This window comes from Anguilla anguilla, chromosome 6 (assembly GCF_013347855.1).
Source record: "Anguilla anguilla isolate fAngAng1 chromosome 6, fAngAng1.pri, whole genome shotgun sequence".
Taxonomy (NCBI): domain Eukaryota; kingdom Metazoa; phylum Chordata; class Actinopteri; order Anguilliformes; family Anguillidae; genus Anguilla; species Anguilla anguilla.
In genome coordinates, this window is record NC_049206.1 from 33084887 (window position 1) to 33109918 (window position 25032).

General features: G+C 36.7%; 1 protein-coding gene across 2 annotated transcripts in view; it reads right to left on the minus strand.

Annotated features, from left to right (window-relative positions):
- The window catches only part of ahctf1 (AT hook containing transcription factor 1), a 224807-nt gene that overhangs the window by 169180 nt on the left and 30595 nt on the right, over window positions 1–25032 (minus strand). For both annotated transcript variants that reach the window (XM_035422269.1, XM_035422270.1), the window contains 3 exons: window positions 22199–22452; window positions 21201–21381; window positions 3450–3657 (listed from right to left, as the gene is read on the minus strand). In XM_035422269.1, coding sequence (XP_035278160.1) covers window positions 3450–3657; window positions 21201–21381; window positions 22199–22452 — 643 coding nt within the window. The remainder of the gene's footprint in view (window positions 1–3449; window positions 3658–21200; window positions 21382–22198; window positions 22453–25032) is intronic.

The following is a 25032-nucleotide window of genomic DNA, read 5'->3' on the forward strand; positions in this document are numbered from 1 at the left end:
ACCTTGCATGGCAGCCTTTCACTGTTGATGTGTGAATGGGTGAAAGAGAGGCATAAATTGTAAAGTGCATTGGATAAGAGCGCTATATAAATGCAGTCCATTTACCATTTGCAGTCCAAGACGGTCACAGGACTGTAATTTCAATTTAGACAAAAATCGCTGACCATGACTAAAATATGTGCATGCCCAAAAAATTGCTGATTGTGTTGATATTTCAGGTAGGGCTGCTGTGATTAGTCGACGTAATCGATGATGTTGACGCTGAAAATGCATCAACATCAATATTTTAAACCGACGCATTGTATTTTTTTTTGTTTTTTTCTTAAATTGAATTAACATATTTGATATCTAAAACGCTTCAATTCATTATAACAAATGTTTTTCTTCAATATCACTACGTAATTGCTATGTAACGTCAGTCGTCTTTGGCTCCAGTCATTGGTCGGCTCCAGTCAAAGCTACAGTTTAAAAAAAATCATGGCAGCTGCAGCAGAGTCCGACTCGGTTGCGAAAGAGGTTCACAGGTTCCAAAAATAGCTGTGCGTAATACCACACATGTTGTTTACGGCGTTGTCCCCCTTTTTAGTACAGTCTGGCTTGATTGACAATTCATTTATTCAGTAGGTGAGAGTATAAGCTTTCTAACGATGTATAACATGTCTATTTTTCTTTTGGAATAGTGTTTTTTAGGTCAGCGTAACCAAACATTTTCTTATCATCGCATTCACTAACGGATTTACTCTGTGGTAGCAGTGAAAGACGCTGCACCTAACGAAACATTGTCAACGATTTCTCGTAATTTCTTGGAAAATACTATTATTGAGGACGTCTGGGCATAGCCATAAATTTGCTGATAGACCTCTCTCACATCGTTTTCTGTAGGAAAACAGAAGCGAATAGAACTGTATCATTTATTTACCGTCTCTGTCTCCATCATAGCGTGGAGTGTTTAAAACCATAAAGCCACCTCTCCGTTTTTTTTTTTTTGTCAGCGCATCACCGTTATTTTTACATTCATTCTGATATGTCGCCTAAATGCCTTTTTACGTTCATTCGGCTTAAGACGCTCCGCAAAATCACTTAGGTGCTGCGCCTAAGCCTTTCTATGGTAGGGAAAACCCTGGAACTTAAATTAAATTAAATTAAATGGTCAATTAGATTTTTTTGGAGGAAAATTAATCGTTTAGATTAATCGACTAATCGGTAAAATAGTCGATACATTAATCGATAGAAAAACAGTCGTTAGTGGCAGCCCTAATTTCAGGAAATAACAGACAGCCATACTGTAGATGAGCATGCACAGGCTTGCAGGCCTATGGTGCAATGTGGCCTGTAGGGGGCGCTTTTAGCAAAATACTGATTTGCATAAGCTCCATAAGGCCAAATTCTTAGAAATATCACAGATTAAACATAAATAAAATATGAATATGTAAAAATTGTGGAAAAGATATTTGACCACACCTCCTTCATATCCAGCCACTGTTCAAATTTTGAGAATATACAAATTGAAAAGGGACCCATGTACACAAGGCTCCAGAGTGTGACCATGTTCTGGGCTTAGGCTAGCTCTTTTCTTGGAAACTTTTCACAACTAACTAACGCTTAGATTACAGTGTGAAATATCCACATTATATAATACCACTAACCTATTTAAAGACACTCAATTTCGAAAATAAGGTATATAAACGAAATATTTTGAGCAGCAATACTTACATAGCAATTATAATTTTATCTGTGTTCAGTAGACAGTAAATCAATGACAGTTCTATCCGCTTCTGTTTTGCTCCAGAAAACGATGTCAGATAGGTCTATCAGCAAACATATGGCTTAGCTATGCCCAGAAGTCCTCAATAATAATAGTATTTTCCAAGAAATTACGAAAAACCGTTGACAACGTTTCATTAGGTGCAGCGTCTTTTAGGCTACTGCTACCACAGAGCAAGTGAATGCGATAAGAAAAAATTGGTTACGCTGACCTAAAAAACGCTCTTCCAAAAGCAAAATTAGACATGTTATACATCATTAGAAAGCTTATACTTTCACCTACTGAATAAATGAATCGTCAATCAAGCCAGACTGTACTAAAAAGGGCAACAACGCCGTAAACAACATGTGTGGTATTACAGCTATAGGCATCACAAATGCGCATATATTTCACAAACGAATTGTCCAAGACAATATACGACCACTCAGTCTCAAAGCGGACATCTCTATGCGTAAAACCAATGGTATGGTTGTATATTTATTCAATATTTAGTCCCAGATATTGACTGTAGAATGACATGGTAGATATGATTTTTTAAACGTTTGTCTCGTTTATTTTGTTATTGTAATGTAATGGTACAAATGTCTTGCTTCATTTAAGCCATTTTTCAAGTCTCTGTGGTGTTCACATCTGGAGTTATAAAGCTTTAAATAGGGTACCCCCTAAATGGGCAAGGATTGGCCTGATTTGGCATGTGTGCTAAGGGGTTAATATGAACCTACATTCTGTATTCTACAAGTATAATGGCCAAGTAAATTGTTTCATCCATCATTTCAAGAACTACTTTTTTCTGGTAAAAAAACATCCCTGATCCCTGGAATACATCAAACCAACAATACTGCCATTTCTATATTTGTTAAACTATGACATTTCATAAAACACTTCCATGCAAAGACGATGTCATTCAAAAAAGTGATCGTTACATGGCAGTGTTTCATGCAATGTCATGAATATAGAAATGGCAATATTTTTGCTTTGATGTGAAGTCAAAATGGAGGTAGGCAACAAACCAAGATTTTTGTGTACCACTACTGGTCACCCATTAAGCAAAGTCTGGACCTTTCACATACTTCAAAATATTTATTCAAGTAGGTTCTTGAAGTTTATAAATTAGCAAAAAAAAAAAAGAAGCAAGGCATACATCTTTCACTTTAACTTTTAATATTTTAAAATATATGCATAAAAATATGTATTTTTATCACCCTTTTTATCATCTGTTCAGAGAAAATCAAATTTCAGATAACTTAAGATTTGATCACTGGCCTAAATGATTTCCAATTTTTAACCCGTATTGTCTTTGTGAGTGGTTTTAATGCCCCAGACATTTTAAGGTGCAAAAGCTTTATTGCCCCTGTCCATAACCCAACCCATTTTACTCCATGTCCGCTTCGAAGATATGAGGGCCTGAGCACCATTCCAATGAAAATTTCTGCTAAGAACCCTGCGACCACATCTAGTTCCTATGAATCTGCATCCTGAGCTGGACAAAGGAGGATGGACTCCCCCGTACTGAGTCTAGTTCTTCCCAAGACTTCTTCCTATATGCCACTGAGGGCCAGGGTAATGAAGCGTATTAACAAGTTCTTTGTAAAAAATACACAATACTAATAAAATTTCACTGACATAGCAGTGACTGGCAGGGCCTATAAACATACGTAAAGTGTAAAGTATGGGGCAAGCTCACTCTTTTTTCAGCGTCTTCATGTTCCAGAGTTGCAGGTACCCATCGGAGAAGCCTACTGCCAGCAGGTTTGTGCGGGTGACATACTGTAGGGCAGTGGCACTCGTGCCAGATGGGGTGCTCAGCTGGAGGCACAGATGCCGCCCCTGCTGTGTCACCCTCTCCCGAATGTGGGGGACCTCAGCAGGTGACTTGTTTACCACCTCCAAGTCTAAACAAAGAAGAAATGAGAAATAAAGAGATCAGATCAACTGCAGCTCTGAAAGCCCACATGCCATTTTGTTCACTCACTCAATGTCAGTGCAATAAAATAAATCTATACAGCATAATATTGCAGTACTTTCTTCAGCGAAATAGTAATGATGGGGCAAAACGTGCTAATATTTTAAGTAAATACACATATTTCGTAATGCATGTTATTTTTTGAGATGACTAAAGTGCAAACTGGGGGCAATGAACCACCCTCCATGGCACGCATTAAAAATCATATAACCACACATCTTGTCATGATTTCCACACATTATATGTTCACTTAAGAACATTCACTTGTTTACGTTCAACAGCCCACATTCAAAATTAAAGGTTATTAGCAAGAGAGGTGTGTAGCAGCCAATAATCTAATAACTACCATTAATGTAATAACTGCCAATAACGTAATAAAAGTCGATAATTTAATAACTGACCAATAATGTAATACATTTTCTGAACCAATAACGTAATAACTTATTACATTATATGCAAAAAGTTATTACATTATTGGCTGGTTATTACATTATTCGCTGGGTTTTTTTAAAAATCATAAAAAATGTAACAACAGGAGCCGATAATGTAATAATATACTTATATCGCTTTAAGTTTTATTTATTGGCTATAAAGTGTCACACTTCCATGACACTTACCCTTGTTTCCTTTTTCAAATAGCTGCTCAAAAACCTGACCGCGCGCACGCACACACGCACACACCTACTCTCTCTCTGGGAATTATGACTATTTATTTGTTTGTGGTGCTTGGTTAGACATATCTCCAGCCCTGCCTTCTACTCCTTAACCATTTGAGTACCAAATGAAGTGCGAGCATATATGTTTGCAAACACAGACAATTACTCTTATGTCATATAATATGAAATCTATACCTCTTTGAAGATGCTTTGTCCACAAATACAAAGACCACCATTTCTTTTCATGAAAAATGTCAGCTTTAATTAAATTTATTTAAATAACTTTTTCAAGCAAACTGTTTCAACCACACTATTATAGCTATTCAGTGCTCTCTCTCTCTATGTATATATACCAAACCTGAATCCTGAAAGGTTACATGAAAATGTATTACCAAATCAGAATCCTTGCCCTATTAACATCCTTGGCTATTTGAATACAGTCATGACAAGCTCAACAAAGAGTCTAAAACCTAAGCAAATTATATCTATAGTTCATTCTTTTTTATTTTTGCCATTTTCTCCAATTTTAGTCGTTATACCAATTCTCTGTGTGTATCACGGTCCTGGTCGATGCGCTATCCTCTGTTGGTCTGGGGAGGGTGTAGACTACCACATGCCTCTGATACATGTAGAGTCGCCAACTGCTTCTTTTCACCTGACAGTGAGGCAGAGGTGGGAGTAAGTCACACTTGTGCAAGTCACAAGCAAGTCTCAAGTCTTAACCTTCAAGTCTCAAGCAAGTCCCATGTCACTGTGTTTAGACTCAAGCAAGTCAAGTCGAATCACTAGTAAACATCAAGCAAGACAAGTCAAGTCACCATGAAAGAAGTGCTTAAAACAAGAGAGAAAGGGCACAATGGCAAGCCATGTCATGGGAAAACTGCACCTGTTAGTGAGTTAGTTAGTTTCTACAACTAGGGATGGGCATGGTTAGGATTTTATCAATACCAATACTTATCAATACTCTTATCAATACTTCCTAATTTGGAGTGCAAAATAGATGTTGTTAAAAGAATTATCAGTACTACTTTTATATTAGTTTGGGCAAAAAATATTTAACAAAATAGTTCTGTTGAAAAAATGAAACATAAGCCGCGTTTCCACCAAAAGTAGTCCCAGGAACTACTTTTCAAGGAACTAAAAGGTTCCTTCAGCCCACTGTTGTCTGCGTTTCCACCGCGGTCTAAAGTCCCGCGAAGATTAGGCAAATTAGCCCACTGACGTATGAAAAAGCGACGTTGTCTTCGGTCCATCTGTCCTATGATTTCTTCTGTAACCCCATACTACCACCGAAGTAGCCTACATTATTTTCTAATAACCGGGACCGCCCGGAGGGGTTTATTCCACTTATACACAACGGGTTACCAACAATGACTATATATGGTTACTTTTGTATTTATTGATTTTTATCGATTTAATCACCTGGAATTGAAATATTCTTCTGCAGCCGTTTGGGCATATTTTACCGTTGTCAAGCAAAACTGTCATTGGTAGTTGAACTTGGATCGTTGTTATGCAACAAATAGGATATAACAGGCCAATAGTCAGATTGTAACTGTTTTATATATCCTCTCAAACACATTCATTATGTTTTTATGCGAACATTCACTTTCATGTCTTGACATCCGAGGCGACAGAATGCATTCACATTTCCAATATAACTGGCAACAACAGCAGAAAACATGCACACGTTGTAAACAATTTGCTGTTTGATTACTTTCTCATCGTCAATTCCATATAGGCTAATTGCAAAATGACAAGAATAGAACGAAAACTCGGACTTTCGCGAAAATTTAAATTAGCAGTGGTACAGCCACCGTTTGCTTTCCTTCGAATTTACTGCTAGCCGAGCAGCGAAGTGTGCCCTCCAGATGCGAACCATGCACCATAAATTAGTCCATAGTCTTCCTGGTCTTTTTGTGGAATTGCAGAGTAAAATTACGGCAGTCTGAAAAAGCTAAAGGGACGATTACTAGAATTAACCTGTTATTTTACCCTGACAAAAAGTGTGGAAGGTGATTTCCAGTTTGCTTTTCCTGTATCACCAATGTGAATTACGCAGAACTACCGCATACCTCACATAACTGTATCAAACGTTTTGAGTCAATTACAACGGGCTACCAAAGAAAATCCGGAAGAAAATATTCAGCAACCGAATTAATCCGTTTGAATGTTTTGGTACGTAATATGCTGTCCCAGCACGAATACTTAGCATTTTATAAAACGAATACTAAAGCAAGAAAAGAATAGAAGAGCACACGTTATAATTCCAAGACGTTGGCAGGCTATAACCAAAACTAGGCTACTGCGCCGCATAACATACAAGTTTGATTTGAAGTTACTATGAAAATAAATCTGTTTGCGGCTGCAGATTTTTAAACATGGCGGTTGAAATAAAACATAACACTGCAAGTAGTCGACCAATCAGAAATTTTCAGCGCTTGCGCCCCACCCCAAAGGTTCCAGTACTTTTGGAAAGTACTACCCCCCGAGCAGGCACTTTTTTGGGGGTAAAATAAAGCCCCCGGAACTAAATTTAGACCCTAGTTCCTGCGGTGGAAACGCACTGAGTTCCACAAAAGGTTCCTAGTTCTGGGGTAAAGTTCCTGCGGTGGAAACGCGGCTGTATTGTTGAGACAAAACATGATTCTGGGACCAATTGGTATAGATAATGTAAATGTAATGTGTATCAAGAGAATGTTTAGTTCTTTAAAAAAGGGACAGTAAACCATCCTTTATTATTATGATAAAACTGAAAGATGTGTTACCAAAGTTATCTTTGTAGGTCATGTTATACACTATATTTTACAGTTTAGAATTTTGCATTAAGAGGTTGAAAGTTGAGCACAAGGGATAATAGTGCCAGTTTGGTTGAAGAAGTCATTTAAATACACTTGATTAAAGATATTTTTCATGGAAAGAAGTGGTGGTCTTTTTTATTTAAGAACACAGCATCTTCAAGGAGGTATAGATTTCATATTATACAACATAAGAGTAATTGTCTGTGTTTGCAAACATGTGTGCTCCCACTTCATTTGATACTCAAATGGCAAAGGAGTATAAGGCAGGGCTGGAGATAATTCTAACCATCAAGTTACACAAACAATTAATTCCTAGAGAGAGAGAGAGTAGGTATGTGTGCGTGTGTTTTCTCAGAGTTAGGACTAAGATTCAGGGGTCAGGATTGGCCTGGTTTTTAAGCAGCTATTTGAAAGAAGCAACAGTAAGGGTAGGCCTAAGTGTTATGGAAGTCTGACTCTTGATAATAAATAAAACTTTACATATACATAGTGATACAAGTATATTATTACATTATCAGCTCCTATTATTACATTTTTAATGATTTTTTTTTACCCAGCTAATAATGCTAATAATGTAATAACCAGTCAATAATCAATAACCAAACAATAATCTAATAACTTATTACATTATGTACAAAAAGTTATTACGTTATTGGTTCAGAAATTTTATTACATTATTGGTAAGTTATTACGTTATCAACTTTTATTACATTAAGAACGGAAAAATTATTACGTTATTGGTAGTTATTACATTATTGGCTGCTACAAGGTGCCACTTCCCTTGCAACACTTAGGGACCAGACTAATATCGGGAAAATCACTTCTATCCTGTAATAAACCAGTCAATAACACGTCATATGTATGTAGGCGGAGCCAACAAAAATAAGTAACAAAAAACAAATAAATAAATCACTGAATAGGGACCTAACGTTGATCAAGTTAGCTATAAATGTTATTTCATTACATTTATGTCAGCAAATATGAATCGTTCATGAATATAAAAGACCAGCAAAGGTATTTTAGAAAAATAAACTGACAAGGACTCCATGTTGTCCTCACGCAATTACAGAGAATACGATTGATTTTGACTTTGACTTGCTTACATGAAAATAGGCAAACAACTGAAAAGGAAGCGTTGCTTGGATCTTGGTACCACACTAAATTTATTCACTTTCCAGAGGCAGTGTCTTCTTCAAGGACTGTTAAGTTTTTTTCAGTTGTTTGTCTACTTACATAGAAGTATGTTTTTACCTTTGTGAAACTTTGAGTGGCAGTGCATGGCATTTTTATTTTTTTGTTGCACAAAAGCTGGTGGCACGGATTAATAAGATTTTTGTTTTTCTTTACATTAGAACTAATGTGATGTATCAAATGAAGACAGGATACTCTGCTTTAGAAGTCAAAAAGCATGATTTAGAGTTTATTAACCTGTTAAAAGTCTAAGGTTTTTTTATTGTGACTAATCCCCTCTTTAGAAGTCACATTCATTTTTAATTACAATTGTAATTTGGGGAAAAAAACATTTTGATGAAGCCTCTTGAAGGGAAGAATATAACAAGAATACAAAACAAAAAACAAGAAAACATAAATAAATAAATATAGCCGCAAGCGGCGATGATTGGGGTCCAAGCAGATTGGGAGCATTTGGATGCTTGTTTGTTATTTAATTGTTAATGAAATGTGGTTTTCATGAATGCAAGCTGAAATGAAATGAAAAGAACTTGAAAATTTAGCATTAAGACCAGGAGAGGTAAGGCAAAAGCAGGGTTTGAACCCTCAACCTTTCGATTGGGAAATAAAGTCATTTTCACTGAGTTACTGGCAAAGTCAGTGTTGAGTGCATGTATGCATGAACAAAAAATATTAAAGTGCATAATTCCACAAAGTTTTTGAAACACACAAGATACATTATGAATTGAATGAATTTTACAGTTTAGATACTTAGGTTAATTGTATACTTTTAGCATAATTTGATGTACTTTCTTAAATGTATGGAATTATCTGTATTCATTCATGTGTTAATTTGAAATTGAGCCTGGTCTTAAATATTTAACAAATTAAATGATATGTATGTACATGTATGTCTATTTATTTATTTTACCAAGACAAAAATACTCCAAAGGACCATTTTCACATGCCATATTTAATTCCAAAATATAAAGACAAATTTTGCCTATTGCAAAACACAATGGAAACACAAAGGGACATCAGGCACAAAAACCCTAGAGCAATTCTTTTTTTTTTTTTTTTAAATAAAAAAAGAAGTCCAATATTTATATTAAAGTTAAAGCACCATCGTTGTCACATGGATTTTTCCTGTATGTATTGTGCCCATCCTGGAAAAAAAATAAATATGAAAAAGCAGATGCAGATTAAAAAAATCATTTTTAATTCAAGTTTCTGTATGCATTGTGCCGATTCTGAAAAAACAAAAATTCAGTAAGAAAACACAATATTATAATTACTGTATATAATGTGTATCCTGTATGACTGTAGCTGTTTAAGGACAGCTCTGTCAGGTAAAAGTGGTGCAGGCAGTACTGTATACAGCAGTGAGTGAGTGAGAATCATATTAACAGGCTGCCCGGTATTGTCCATTCAGACAGACAGAAGTTCTGTTTTTCAATTTATACTTTCAGTAAACTATTACTGCTCTTTAATCACAGCAAAATGATCACTGTGAAAATATATTTAGTTTATAATAACATTGTGCTGTTGACTATAATTATTTTCTTAAAGTAATAATCTCGAAGATTTTCATTAAAATAAATCTCTGTTAAGTCACTATCGCTGAATTAGGTAACACAATTGTGATTGAGCCTATTATATTAATTTATATTATTATTATTATAATAATTTATGATTAAAGAACTGGGTGTCTGTGGCGACATTCCCAGGAAAAAATCACAAGCGGCGCACAGTTAGTGACGCATTTTCCATCACCCATCAGTGGTTGGTCCGCCAGAGAGGGTAGGCGGAGCTAACGCAACAGGCTCGCTCTTGAACTCACTTGTGTGTGAGCGGCGTACTGTTTTTTTTTCCGGTGTCTGCTAGAGTTACAGAGAAAGGGGGGGGGGGGGTTATGGAACCCTAATAAGTTTTTGTGTAACATGAGGTCAAATTATTTGTTGATGTAGTTTTCGTATTACATTTGATGACAATGTAACGTTACTAAATTACATAGCTATTTGCACAGCTAACGCTAGCTACCGGACCATGTCAAGAAAGGCAACATTAGTTAAGACAATGTTGCGCGCAGTTTCCATCTCTCATATCAGGTAACGTTGCGTTAGCTAGCTAGCTAATGTAATTAACACAATCTAATGTCAGCTAACAATTAGAAAAAACGCTAGCTAACGCTACCGACCGGTACCGACCTTGCAAACCGTCTATCGAACGCAATGCTACATTGTTGCAACCTTGCAATGTAGCTAACTAAAGGCCAGTTCAGATCAATGATTCGCAACGAGACTGGATGCAACCTGCAAAATTCCAAGACATCTGATTGTAAACATTCTAAAACTGCACTTAACGATTTGACAAGGTGGGTCTTCTGAGACCCCAGGCAACGGCTTCAGATGCTCTGCAACTAACCAGTTCACACCACTGCAATTTTCTCTGCAGCATTCTGAAACAGTTTAGTCTCGTTGCAAATCATTGATCTGAACTGGGCTTAACGTTATCGTTATTTGCCATCAAGTTCATCAATATATTGATCGGAATAAAGCCGGGGTATAGGTGTAGCAGAGCGGATCTGATTTCTGTGTAAAGATGTAAAGCCTGAGAAAACTAAATAAAAGAATATGGCAGTATGGACTAGCGTTGTTATTATTTTATTACGCTTCCTCATATGTTCCTTCAGCCTTGATTCCCTTTTTTGATGAAATCTCCTTTGTTTTTGTTTTATTCTGCTTGTTCTGATTGCTAATTTAACACCCAGCTCAGCATTATTCTCAAACAGTTTAGCTAGCAAAACCAAAAACAACAAGGCAGTTATTTCAAAAATATCACACAACAATCATTCACAAAAAAGACTGTTTATTGTGCACGATACATAATTGCACGAACCACAGCGAATCCCGCGAATTCTTCTTAGCAGGTCTGCTACAGCATTTTAACCCGGCTCGGCAGTGTAAAGACAGCTTAAGTTAGCCTAATGTTAGACAATGAATGAGTATGTACATAACGTTACTTGTATAACAACCATTTTTTATTCAGTAAATAATAAATGTAATAGTTGGCGTGGCCCAGGTGCCAACTGACTGACGTCATACAGGCGACACTGGTAGGATCCGGTTGGATCTATGGGAAGTGAGGTCCAAAAACACACCTGCAATTACCGCTTCTCGCCATTGGTACCGCCAAAGGGAACGAAACGGAAATCTTCGAGATTGTAACTTTAAGTCCCCTATATTTTGATTCTTAATTCAAATGTTTCCTACTCATCCATCTATGTTTTAGTGTTATACAACAACAAATTGTCTTCAAAAAATTTAAGCATGATCAAGAGATTGTTCAGACTGATTTTTAGCTAAGCTAAAAACAGACTAGGATGAGGAAAGTACGCTTCACAACATACATCTAACTTTTAACATGTTGGATATATGCTACAAATTCATACCGGGGTCAAAGCAGTGTAGATGATTTTGCAGACAATGCCCATTAACCCTCTGGGGTCGGGAGCTCCGCCGGCGGAGCGCGACAAGATGAAATGAACTTTCGTTTCTACTTGGATGATTAACTTCACAAGCTGTTATCATACAGACGCAACAAAAACATTGACAGAAACCTTAGAATCGCGACTTTCCAATGCGCCCATTGGCAAATAATATGAATTGTTTTAAAAGTTTTAAATTTGATTAATTAGACCATGTATGCTTCATTAGTCCTTACTCATTACTATGTGAATTTCGCTCAGCATATATATATGTCAAAGCATATAGCGTAATTCACTTCTTTTGACGTAAACATTTGTTTAATTTTGGAAAATCGCCCAGATGACTGGACGGTGTCATCTCGAACAGCGAACTGATCCAGCTGAGAATCAACTTCATGAGTAAGTATATTTCTTATCATATTGGTAAATATGTGTACTGTATTGCAACGTATCTCTGTGTTTGTAGGAATATCCAGCAATATGCGCGTTTGTAAATTCCCACACTATGAACTGTTCTAACGATTGCATCTCAAAATTATAGGCTAGGCTCTCTGCGTCTGGTTGTGTTAGAAGTAGCAGGTAGACTGTAGATTTTTTTCAATCATATTGGTAATAAATAGCCCATGCCTGGCGCGTAGTGGTGTGGCTAGGATTCTAAAACTTAGTGTCCTCGCACAATCGATATTAGCATACTGTATGTAAGTTCGGGAAATAGCAATAAAATAACCACTTAGCTAAACAGACCTAGCCTACTTCAGATTGAGACATTGTTATTGATGAGTTGTGTGTAGTTGAGTTGGAATATCAATGTTTATTTAGTTAGCTAATGTTGTTTCGTTGATAGCTTGCATTATTTGTAAATGTGTTATTCTCTGTGTGTTTGTAGGAATATTCACTAATATGTGCGCTAATGTAAATTCCCACACTACGAACGATTCTAACCATTGCATCTCAAAATTATAGGCTACCTCTCTCAATCTGGTTGTGTTTGTTTGGTTCTTTGTTTGTATATGATGTAACTGTCACATTTCCTAAGTTTTGTTTTCATTAGTTAGTGGTTTGTCCCTATTTTGTAAAGGACATTTAATTTTCACCTGTTGAAGGAAATGTGCTACATAAATGAAGTTTGATTTGATGTCACATTTCCTAACAATTGTTTTTATTATATTTACAGAGACGCTGATCAGGAAACAGTTCACCACTAGCTAAGAGGCCACGCAGGCTTCGCAAGAGTACACCAGTCTCATCTCATCTTCCATGCATATAGTTTACTTCAATAAATGTTCCAAAATCAAAAGATGTCTTTGTTTGTCTTCTAAATGGCTCATTGAGTCTTTGTCTTAGTGGTGGGGAGGCATGCGGCCAGGTGTGAATAGCCTACTTAGCTGGCAGTTCCTCCTACCCAATGCATATTCATTACAGAAAGGCCATTTGCCCTCCCATTCTCACCTGGTGTTGAAAAATACTAGTCACAACACTAACATTCAGAAATTTTTTTTATATTTCTCATTGGATTTGCTAAAATATTTTGTCATCTTTTGATACCCAAGACCTTGATGAACACATTTCAGTGATCCAAAAACTTCAATACTATTGTTTAGTGTGTTTTATTACTGCTGTTTACAGTTTGTGTGTTTTTAGAGCAATTTACAATCAGCATATGATTATGACCTACTTACTGCTGCCATATTATTGTAGCTGAGTTTGTGCTGAAAACAGAGATATGAAAAACTTTGGAATCACTGCATATAAAGTTGATGAAATTTACATGTCAGAGCATGGCACAATCACCAGTGTACCTCATTTTACCCTCAGACCCCAGAGGGTTAAGAACACAAGGCCAGATCCAGATCAAATGAAGATTTGAAGCAGTTCACGATACCACCACCAGGATTTGAACCCTCAACCAAAGGATTGAGAGACAAACAGCTTACCACTGAGGTATTTGGAAAGGCATGTTCCAGTTAGGGTTGTGACGGTCATGGAATTTTTGCTGTCGATTATCGTCACCCAGGTAATCGAATCGATCGGCAAAATCTTCTCGTCTTGGGGGGGGGGGGGGGGGGCGGCGTTTCATTCACGAAAAGGCAGCATAAGTTGAATATAATTAACAACATAACTTTATCAACATTTATGTAGGATGGTGTGTAGCACAGTGGGTAAGGAACTGGGCCTGTAACCGAAAGGTCGCAGGTTCGATTCCCGGGTAGGACACTGCCGTTGTACCCTTGAGCAAGGTACTTAACCGAAATTGCTTCAGTATATATCCAGCTGTATAAATGGATACAATGTAAAATGCTATGTAAAAGTTGTGTAAGTCGCTCTGGATAAGAGCGTCTACTAAATGCCTGTAATGTAATGTAATGTAATTTCTATAAACAACAAATATTTAACATTTTTTACTTTTTTAAACTTTTCGAAAAAAATAAAATATTTATTTTTACAGTGCTAAACATTTGTTTCAACAAATTAAATTGCCTAAACATTCTTAGATATTAAGTAGGAAATGAAACAATAGGCCTATAGCATATTTGAGTAGTGACAGTGTTAATAAATGAAACGAAGAAAACTGATCGACACTGCCTGTTAAAAGAGATGAAAATGTGCTTTTAATTAGCGACAGTCAAATTAAATCAAATGAATTTGTTAAACCAACGGTCTTTTCGTTTACAAAATGGCAGCATAAGTAGAATAGAATGAACACATTTCTTTTAAATAGAACCTAGATTTAACAATTCCAAATGTTTTGGAATAAATCAAATAAGTAAAATGTTTATTTTTATAGTGCTAAACAAAGTAGGCTATGTTAAAATGAAATAAAACAGACCGACATTGCCTGTCTTTCCGACTGCGACGGTTGAATTAATTTGGTTACGCTGTCAGAGCTTTCCATTTGTCCCGCTTATATTTCACCCCTCGGGCAAAATGCCTGGGCAACACTCAGCTGCCCCTGTCCAGATGTAGATGGTGTAGCAGCTTCGGATGTAAGTTCAAGTTGAGCAGATTCGCTTGGGTGGTGCGTTCTGAGGTGATTTCTCAGATTTGTTGTGCTATATTGTTTTATGTTAGGAACTTCGGTTTAGTCAAACCACGTGAAATCTTTATTGATAAGACTATATTAACCCTTAGCACACATGCCAAATCTTGCCAATCCTTGCCCATTTAGGGGGTACCCTATTTAAAGCTTTATAACTCCAGATGTGAACAACACAGAGACTTGAAAAATGGCTTAACCTCTTAGCGCATAATGGACAATATTGTCTCTGGGCATTCATAAAAATATTCTTTCACCACTAAAAAATCGTATTCCGTCATAGCAACAAGATAAACCCGAAAATAGCCCTAAGATATGCCTATACAGCAGTGAAAACGCTGCTCACTGAATAACAAAAAACGAAATAAACAAGAAAAAGTTTAGAAATGATACCATGTCATTCTACAGTCAATATCTGGGACTAAATATTGAATAAATATACAACCTTACTGTTGGTTTTACGTGTGGAGATGTCCCTTTTGAGACTGCGTGGTCATATATTGTCTTGGACAATCCGTTTGGGAAATATACGCGCATTTGTGACGCCTGGGTATCTTCCAAAATAGCTGTGCGTAATACCACACCTGTTGTTTACAGCGTCGTCGCCCTTTTTAGTTCAGCCTGGCTTGATTGACAATTCATTTATTCAGTAGGTGAGAGTATAAGCTTTCTAACGATTTATAACATGTCTAATTCTGCTTTTGGAATAGCGTTTTATAGGTCAGCGTAACAGAAAATTCTCTTAGCATCGCATTCACTTACACATTCACTCTATGTTAGCATAAAAATATTCTGCACCGAACGAAACGTGGTTAACAATATTTCATGGAAAATACTATTATTATTGAGGACTTCTGGACATAGCTAAGCCATATTGTTTGCTGATAGACCTAGCTGACATCGTTTCCTGGAGCAAAACAGAAGCGAATAGAACAGTATCATAGACACTGTCTCTCTCCGAACATAGATGAAATTTCATCATTGCTATGCTCAAAAGTATTACTTATAAGTATTACTGCTCAAAATATTTAGGTTATATACGTTATTTAAATAAGTTAGTGGTATTATATAATGTGGATATATCTATTTAAAGATGTACATGTACCACCTCTGTTGAGAAACCACATACTAAATGAAGCACCACCTGGGCATGCATCCCGTTTCACCTACTCCTAAACAATGCACCACCTGCGCATGTGTCCTACTAAACGTCCCTCTCAGATCGTCCGTGAGTGAGTGAGTGACCACAATGGCAACTGAAGGCTCCTAAATTACAGTACAGTGCTTCGTATAATTGGTTTATTACACAGTTTCACTTGAGTCGAGTCCAGAGCTGGCATGACATGAGTAGCTACATGAAAATGTATGATTTTTTTTACTGTGATGTACAGGGCTTGACAACTTTGTCCAAAAACTGAATCTTACTTGTCAAAAAATAAAGGCCTATTTAAAAAACCAACTGATTCAGGCTATTATGATTCATTAACTTAAGTTTCAAAAATAACAAGTGTGTGTTTTTCCCCACAAATATGCCAAATATACCAAGACCATTATAAGGTCTGAGAAACTGAAATCTGTGAATTCTTTGCTGGTCTGCTTTATAATGCTTCTTTGCAAATGACCCAAAGATATTTTCAAATGATTCTAGCAAAAAAAAAATAAAACAAATTAATAAAGAGATTGGCTTGCTTTCCCCTTAGCTAAATGGTGTCCAGAGGGTAGGGTTAGTTGTGGTCCAATGTACGCCACTAGAACATCTAAGACCAGTAAAATCCTTTCTACATAGCTAATAGCATTTTAAAGGTTGGCAATCTGCTCTAACATAAACGTCTTATGGATATGAATATGGATTTGTGCCCACCCTGTCCTTATGTGCTGAATAGGTCATGCTAAACTTGCACTACTAGTAACAGTGTTACAAGTTAATGTTTATAATTAGGTTAAAAACCTGAAAGAAGTATACTTGTCACTTGTGGGGAATATAACCAATCTCAAACCAGACCTTGAATGTTTTTTTTTGTCTTTAGTCAATGCAATAATAAACATTGAGAGCAAGACCAATTTCAGGGCTCTACCCCATTTCTCCCATAACTCCCAACACACACAAACCCCAATGCTCAATGATATGTTAATGTTAACAAATTATAACATGCAGTCTTGTTGAAAGACTTGACACCAAGATATGACAAAGTTGTATTGATAATAATTGCCTGCTTAACATTAGAATTTTAGTTAATGAACTTTTGATAAGTGTCCAAATGTCAGCCAAGAAAGCTAAAGTTAGCTAGCGAAGTTCAACTCGCTGTTAAGCAGGGGTGTGAAAAAATCCAGCGTTCCCAAAAATCTTACCTAAAACAGCTGACAATTAGTACCGAAAATGAAAGCAGGCGAACCACGGTTCATATATTAGCACATCATTTTATTTTACTTGAATTTAGTTTTACAGTTTAAAAAGTATAGACAGAGCATTTTCCCACAGAATATTTAATAGCCAAAGGACCAAGCACTTTCTTTCCCTATTTTTAATAAGGTGTTTTCATTTCGATTTTATTCTAAACAATTTAGTTTGAAATAATGTGTTTGATATGGCCATTTTATTTCACTAAATTTCCCACAATGTGTTGTTTTAGCCCTGGATGCTGATTTCTTTACCGTTACTTGTTCTAACGGCTGCTCGAAAGAGAAAGTGCTCTCTGATATACGTTGGCTAAGTAGATACATTGTTTTCTCATAAAATGTAGTCAATAAAATAGTACTTCTTTGAGACATGTAAAAAATAAATAAATAAATCTTGTTATTTAATTGAAAATAAACAGCACATTTAAAAGTGATGTTCGATTATTATCCATTTATTATCCATTATTCCATACCATACCCACTCTCCTCCCCAGAGACTCCTCGATCCTTGCATTCGCTACCAGCAAGAGGAACAAAGTCACGCCCACTGGGGACGAGATTGTACCGTACCGTGAGCTCTGTATCGTGATACGAACCGTACCGTCAATTCAGTGTACCGTCACATCCCTACTATTAAGTTGATTTTAAACTCATTTAATGGTCGTCTTTCAGGAGGCAAGTTAGCTAGCTAACTTTTTATCTTCAGTTAAGTGTTTGAATTAGTGGACAAATCCTGGCAGGTGGAACCAAGGATGTAACGCAAGTCTGAATATTTGGTGGGTTGAAAAGCATAAATCCTGAGAATAGCATCCCTGTTGAGAAAAGTTTCAAAGGAACAACTGGGAAATGATGCAAAATGATGTGAAAAATATCACAGATTACAGATCACTCAGGCTGGGTGTCACAGGAAATACAGGCTGAAATCATGGAGCTGTGACAGAAAATTGTGGAAAACTGAAAAAATGCAGAAGAAATAATTGAATTTTTTTAAACGTACAATTATCAAACTAATGAATAGATCTCTTGCGGAATTGAGTGAAATAACATGCGTGACTATAGCAACAGTAACAAGTGCTTTTAAATTACAAATCAACAACCGGTTGCCAGCTGCTCAGAACAGCCTACCAGTGAAATTCATTGATAAGCAGGGGCATTTAAACTGCTTCATTCGGTCCAACATGGAAAGAAAGCGCATGCTTTTTTTTGCCATTATTTTAACAAAATGTTGTCATAAATAAGGTGCACTCAAATTGCGTAAGTAAATAAAACAGGGTTACAATGTGTCCGTTTTAATTTCTCTAAAGTTGACAGGGGCCGCCAAACATCTGATAGCAACGTCAGGTAAGGATGAGAATTTTGATCCCAGCGCACTCCAGAATCTGACGGCTACACTATTTCACACATTATTTCTCCAAGCATTTGGTAATAGGTGGTTGTTAAAATACGTTGTAACACTGTAGGCTATGTTAACCCCTTTGCACACATGCCAAACCTGGCCAATCCATGCCCATTTAGGGGGTACCTTATTTAAAGCTTTATAACTCCAGATGTGAGCAATACAGAGATTTGAAAAATGGCGTAAATTAAGAAAGACATTTGTACCATTTACAATACTAACTTAGCCACAAACGTAATTGTTCAGGCAAAAAAGCAAAAATGAATTTGCTCTTTTTTCCCATGGCATGCAGGAACTGGCGCCGTGGGCTATGCATGGCAAATTGTGGTCACTCACTCACGGACGACCTTTCAGGGACGTTTTGTGGGACACATGCGCAGGTGGTGCTTCGTTTAGTAGGACGCATGCGCAGGTAGTACGGCACGACATTTTTAAGCACAGCTTTAACGCCTTTAGCTAACATTACTTTAGCTAACCCTAACATGTTCGTGTTTCGCCTACTTTAGCTAACCTAGTTAGCACATACGGATCGTCTACTTTAGTTAACCCAGTTAGCGCGTACGGATACTATCCTGCATGCATGAGTAGGAGCTAAGGACACACAGCTACAACCACCGAAACAGATGTATGGACACACAGAGGACAACAAATAACATTACAGAGGTGAGGACGTGCCATAGCTAGCTAGCTAAATAGTTCGCCAAGTTGCGCCGTGGGTCTGGATGGTTTTGTGCTTGTTTTAGTTTGCAATGAAATACTGAGAGGCTGCATATATACAGCAGGTTAAAATATACATGTCCTGGATCAAAAACTCCTTGATCACAAGTGCGTAAAATCTAAGAATGGATATGCAGAACTACTAAAGATCTCTCAAGCAAAAAGCAGTGTACCCACTGTCTCCAAATTGATTGATGTAAATCGTAACATAATCATGTATTTCACTACAAATCAACTGTTTTGACTCAAGAAACTCACTGTTGCAACATTTTCAAATGAGAATTACAAGCTTTCCGTCAGTACAGTGGTCTAAAATATCTAGGAGTCCTGAAACATAAAAATAAAAATCAAAAATCTCTCCAAGAATTAATATTTATTTTTGTCCAAGATTAAACATTGATATCGGATAAAAAAGAATGCAAAAACATTATCAGACAATGCGTACCTAAATGTGAAATCATTAACTCTCGTATGTTTTTCAGCACTCTACAGTATGTGATGTTTTCTTGTATGGGGGCGGGATGACATTAAAACAATTTTCAACCGTTCACCATGTTTTGGCAGTTCAGGCCTCATCTGGTGCATTAAACACAAACACTACTTACCAAACCAATGAGCATCAAACCACCGTGCTGCTGCCAGATATGCAGTAGATACTACAAGCATTGTTTCTCCTGATTAATTTTCCTGTTGAACTCAATGGAAAAAATATTCAGGAGAAACAATGCTTGTAGTATCTACTGCATATCTGGCAGCAGCACAGTGGTTTGAGGCTCATCTGATACCCTGGACCCTTGATGACTTAAAGCCATTTTAGCTAACAAATGTGTTCCATACTGTATCAGCATAATTTACAGCTGAATCAAGTCCCACCCCTCAATTCCCATAGAGATCCATTCAAATGCAAAGAGATTTTGCATCGCTTGTAGGACAACCTGAAAATAAGATATCCAGACTGATGTTGATAGGTCACAGACATCAGGAAGTCATGGCATGCAAATGATATGCAACCAAATACAAAACATGACTCTTATTTGACATTATGTTAATTTGTCTACTGCATAAGTGAATTTCCCTGTTTCTAGCTTTTCCCCGAACAGTTCACTGCAGCAAAAGTAAACGAGCAAATGGTGGCACAGTAGGTCTGCATTTGTTGAATTCTTGACCATTAAAAGCTTAATTTTGTGCAATTTTGGGCTTGGCCCATTTTTTTTGCCCAGGAGTGTAGTTTATAGTCTACTAATAAAGCACACAGTTTGTGTTTTCAACTCATAATTTGGTTGCAGGAGCACAGAATGTCTGAACTGAGCAATCTAAGCACGCCAGCGTGCCGACCACTAGGAGCATTGTGCGAAGTGGTTAAGGTTGACAGTTACCATCCAAAACTGGAAAGCAAAAGGGCAAAAAAAAAACAAAGAGGAGGGTGGGTGGGGGTGGAATGTCACAAAGCCCATGAGACCTGCAATTTGTGCAAATCAGTATATCGCAATCAAGTCATGAAATCCCCATCTTTATTATATGAAATTACTTTTCTCATTATTATTCAGTATATTATTTGGGGGGAGCAGATTGAGAGATTAATCAGCAACTAGTGATTTTTTAAACCTTGACTCAACCAGAGGTAGAGGACTTACACAAACACATAGGCCTACACAATGACATTTTAGACTCAATGTCAGCTGATAGCAGAATAAATGTGTATAAACCAAAACACTGGCAGTCCCAGAGACATTTAGGGTCTGAAAATAAACAGAATAGAAACAGAAAAAAAAGCCTGATGGGGAAAATAAGTAGAAACATCTTTAAGAGCTGACCTGAGGCCTCAAGTTCACTTTGGCTGCAGGATGGGTCATCCAGGCAAAGATCCACCAAAAGGACATGGCCCACATCAGTGACCACTGCCACCACGCCGAAGAACCAGCGCAGACTCTGATGCAGGTGCTGGGTGCTGCTACTGGCTCCCCCATAGCTCACCAGTGGCTCGATGGCAGTGATCTGCCAGAGGGTGAAATGCGAATACCATTTACATTACATTAATTTAGCAGATGCTCTTATTTAGGACTTACAGTACATGACAAATGCATTCATCCAAATTATATGGTTAATCTATTCCATCTTTAGTAGAAAGTATGAATGATACTTAGAGGATGATGCTCATAAATAGACAAGATAATTGGCAACTAGTATATGCTTTTTTACACCTGAAAGGTGCTGCAGTCATATTGTTTCACCCAAATGCATTTATTTATGACAAGCTACATGTCTCCAAACACTCAGTAATAATGTGACTGAATTCAGAGTTAATGTACAAAACTATTGATTTGTCACAATTAATGAATTCCCTTTTAGTCACTGAAATGTCGAAAGTGATGACATATCATAATGACATCACTCTAGATGGATTTTTTCAGATGAATGATTAGGTTTTGATGCATAAAACATAGGTCACACCAATTATTCACCTGAAAGCGACAGTCAAAGCCAATAGGACAAGGACAGCAGCTTTCTAATAAGTATGTCGACAAGCAAACTGACCAGAGCAGTGTTTAGACAGAGGATAACAACCTATCTAGCATATAACTAGCAAGCAAACCAGCAGTATATCCAGAGATGAATCATTCAAGCTAATTTTTTTAAAAACAATTTGCACAGTTGCGAGCTCATTGTTGAAGCCAATAAACAGAATCATGTTTACCATGTAAAGACCAGCAAGCCAAAAACAATTTTTAAAATAAACTCCCAATGTGCAAAATACAATAGCAACAGATAAAGTGCTGAATAGACATAGCAGAGAAAAGGAAATGGGACTCACCCTTCCAGGGATGACCACAGCCTTGACAACGCGGGAGATGGACAGATCGTACAAGCATAGTACGCTGCCCGCAGATTCCTCCAGTCCCACCAGCAAGCCCGATCTCTTCAGCCAGCAGAATTCATGAACGGCCAGCACATTAGGTGCATGCTCACTCACACCACTGAAGCAATAAGCCGAGAACCGCTCCCCTGTGTTCGCCTGGACCACCTCCAGATGGGGCCCACAGGCAAGCCAGGCTAGCCCGCTCTTCCCTGGTATGAGGAATTTTAGACAACTTTAGGGGTCCATACTGCAGGTTACACCAGAGAATGAAGCAAATGAAGAACCAATGAACTCTACCTATAATATTACAGTTCTGGCTGGCCCAATTAAAACAAATGGTGTCGCCAGAATTAAATATTTAAAAAATATATATTTTAAGAATCACTAAAACTAACTCCTTTGCAGATCTAGGACAACCTGACAATAAGATATCCAGACTCTGATAGGTCACAGACATCAGGAAGTCATGGCATGCAAAGGAGGGTAAACGTCCCAATTAAGCCCACGTACCATATAAGCCCACTTGCAACTTCTGAGTCAAATCAAAAAAAAACTACATCATTTTTTGCTGTGTGATGTTTTTTCGAATGAAGCTGCTTGTTACGTAAATGACACTTTTTATTGTAAGTCAATCACATTTGTCGATATTGAGTTATCGAAGCATATGTGTGGCATGTGCCTGCTGATCCCAGAAGAAGTTGCAAAAAAACTTAGGTGATTTTGGTACCCTCAGAAAATAACATTTTTTGTATATTTCTACTCCTGTTTTTGGAAAGTACTCACTTGTTATCAAAATTTAAGTGATTAGTGTTTTGAATGAGACATATGTTAGAATATTACCTGAATTAGAAATATTGTGTCTTTTGAAATCAAAATGAGTTTTAGCACACTAGCAAACAGACCACATGCTGCATCAATACAGTAGCTACATAGTATGGTTCATTGCAATGACATAAAGCATGATAAGCATGTATAGTTTATATTTTTGTATGCAGTTTATATTATTATACTGTTAAATAGACAATAAATGTGTATGCTTATCTTTATTTATTTTTTAATTAACATTTTTACCTGGTGGGCTTAAAGGGGACTCTAGCAAAAATATCACACTGTCTGAGGTGGATGTAAATGAGTATAGCTAATTACTTATCTACATGATCAATTTATACTTTTCAAATTATGTTAGTGCACCATATATAGATTTATTTCATACAGTTGTTTTTTTAATGTCATGTGAGTAGAATAAAATATTATGTCTTTAACCATAAATTCACTGATGTTCCCTTTAAGCCCACCTGTTCCCATTAAGCCCACTTTACTGTGTTTCAATGGGGATTTTCTCCTTTTTGACCTCTGAACCATTTTCCTCCCTAATTTTGACCTCACCTGATGAATCAGCTCCATAATTCAGATAATTAATACCCATATTTAAATATCAGTGATATTGCATACGTCAATTCATTCTGGATAGGCCTGTGTTCTATCTTAACATTAGCAATAATTTTTTAATCTTTACTTTTCAGATGAGTTTTAGTTTAAGATGACTAAAACACGAAAGAACTACAGTTCATGCCCACGCATGATAGAAGCGCAAGTTCATCCTCTGCAAAGCAAGGCTGTAGGGACCTGGACCATTCTATTTGCGCAATCATGAGGTCATTGAAAATCTACAAAAATAAGATGAAAGCCATGAACGACTTGCTAGCGTAAGACAAAGACAACCACAACGTGGGCTAAAGATTGAAGCAAACAAATAAAATAAAGCTTAGACCACCCTATAACCTGTTATGTTACACTACTAAGATGGAGCATGGAGCAAATGATAGCCTTACTAAAACGATACAATCACCTCAAAGAGCATAGGCCTACGTTTAGTCTAGGAGAAAGTAGAAATTGCAGAAATGTTGACATCTTTCTTGTTTATTTTGTTTAAGTTATAGGCTAATGATACATGAGCTTCAATATGTTATGATTGATGTCTCCTCATAATGAACTGTATGTTTTAATGTTACTCCACAATGAACTGAATGGTTTTAAAATGTGTTTTTACAATGTTTTCAAACTACTATCCTAAATCTGTTTAACATTTAAAAATTTATTGTTTAATTGTAAATCCTGAAATTGACTCATTTACTATCCTTAGAACATTAGTATTGAACTTGAAATTGTTTTTCATTCAGTCAGTCGGTCTTCAGAAATCTTCATAAAAACACCTGCACTTTCAACCAGCTGACTGAACCAGAAATTTTGGCCAATTTCAAATGCCAACAGCAAACCATAGGATAGAGATACAGACAAAATGACAACACATATTGAAAGATGAAGTATTGAAGAGTAATTTCCACTATAGATTTGATTTTGTTCGTAAATATTTTTTTGGCTACATTCCAAAGAAGACATGTTGTAAGTTTAACTTTTTCTGTGTTGACAACACAGCAAAAAGGCTGGTCATGCCTATTTCAAATGCCATTTACAGGCCATAGGATAGGAGTGGAGACAAAATGAAAATAGCTATTGAGAGCTAAGAGATTACAGATTTGAATAGAACAAGTTTGTATTGTTAGGATTTTTTAAATATATATTTATTTATCAACAAATAATGAAGTGGGCTTATTTGGAACACCCATGGGCTTAAAGGGTACGTTAGGTACCCATTAAGCCCATGCCAGACTTTTGACATATTTTGACAAATTAAACAATAAAAACATTAGAAATTGGTATAAATTAATTATTGACACTTCAAATGAGAGATTAGACTTTCATTATAACTAAAATGTTCTCACTTAAAT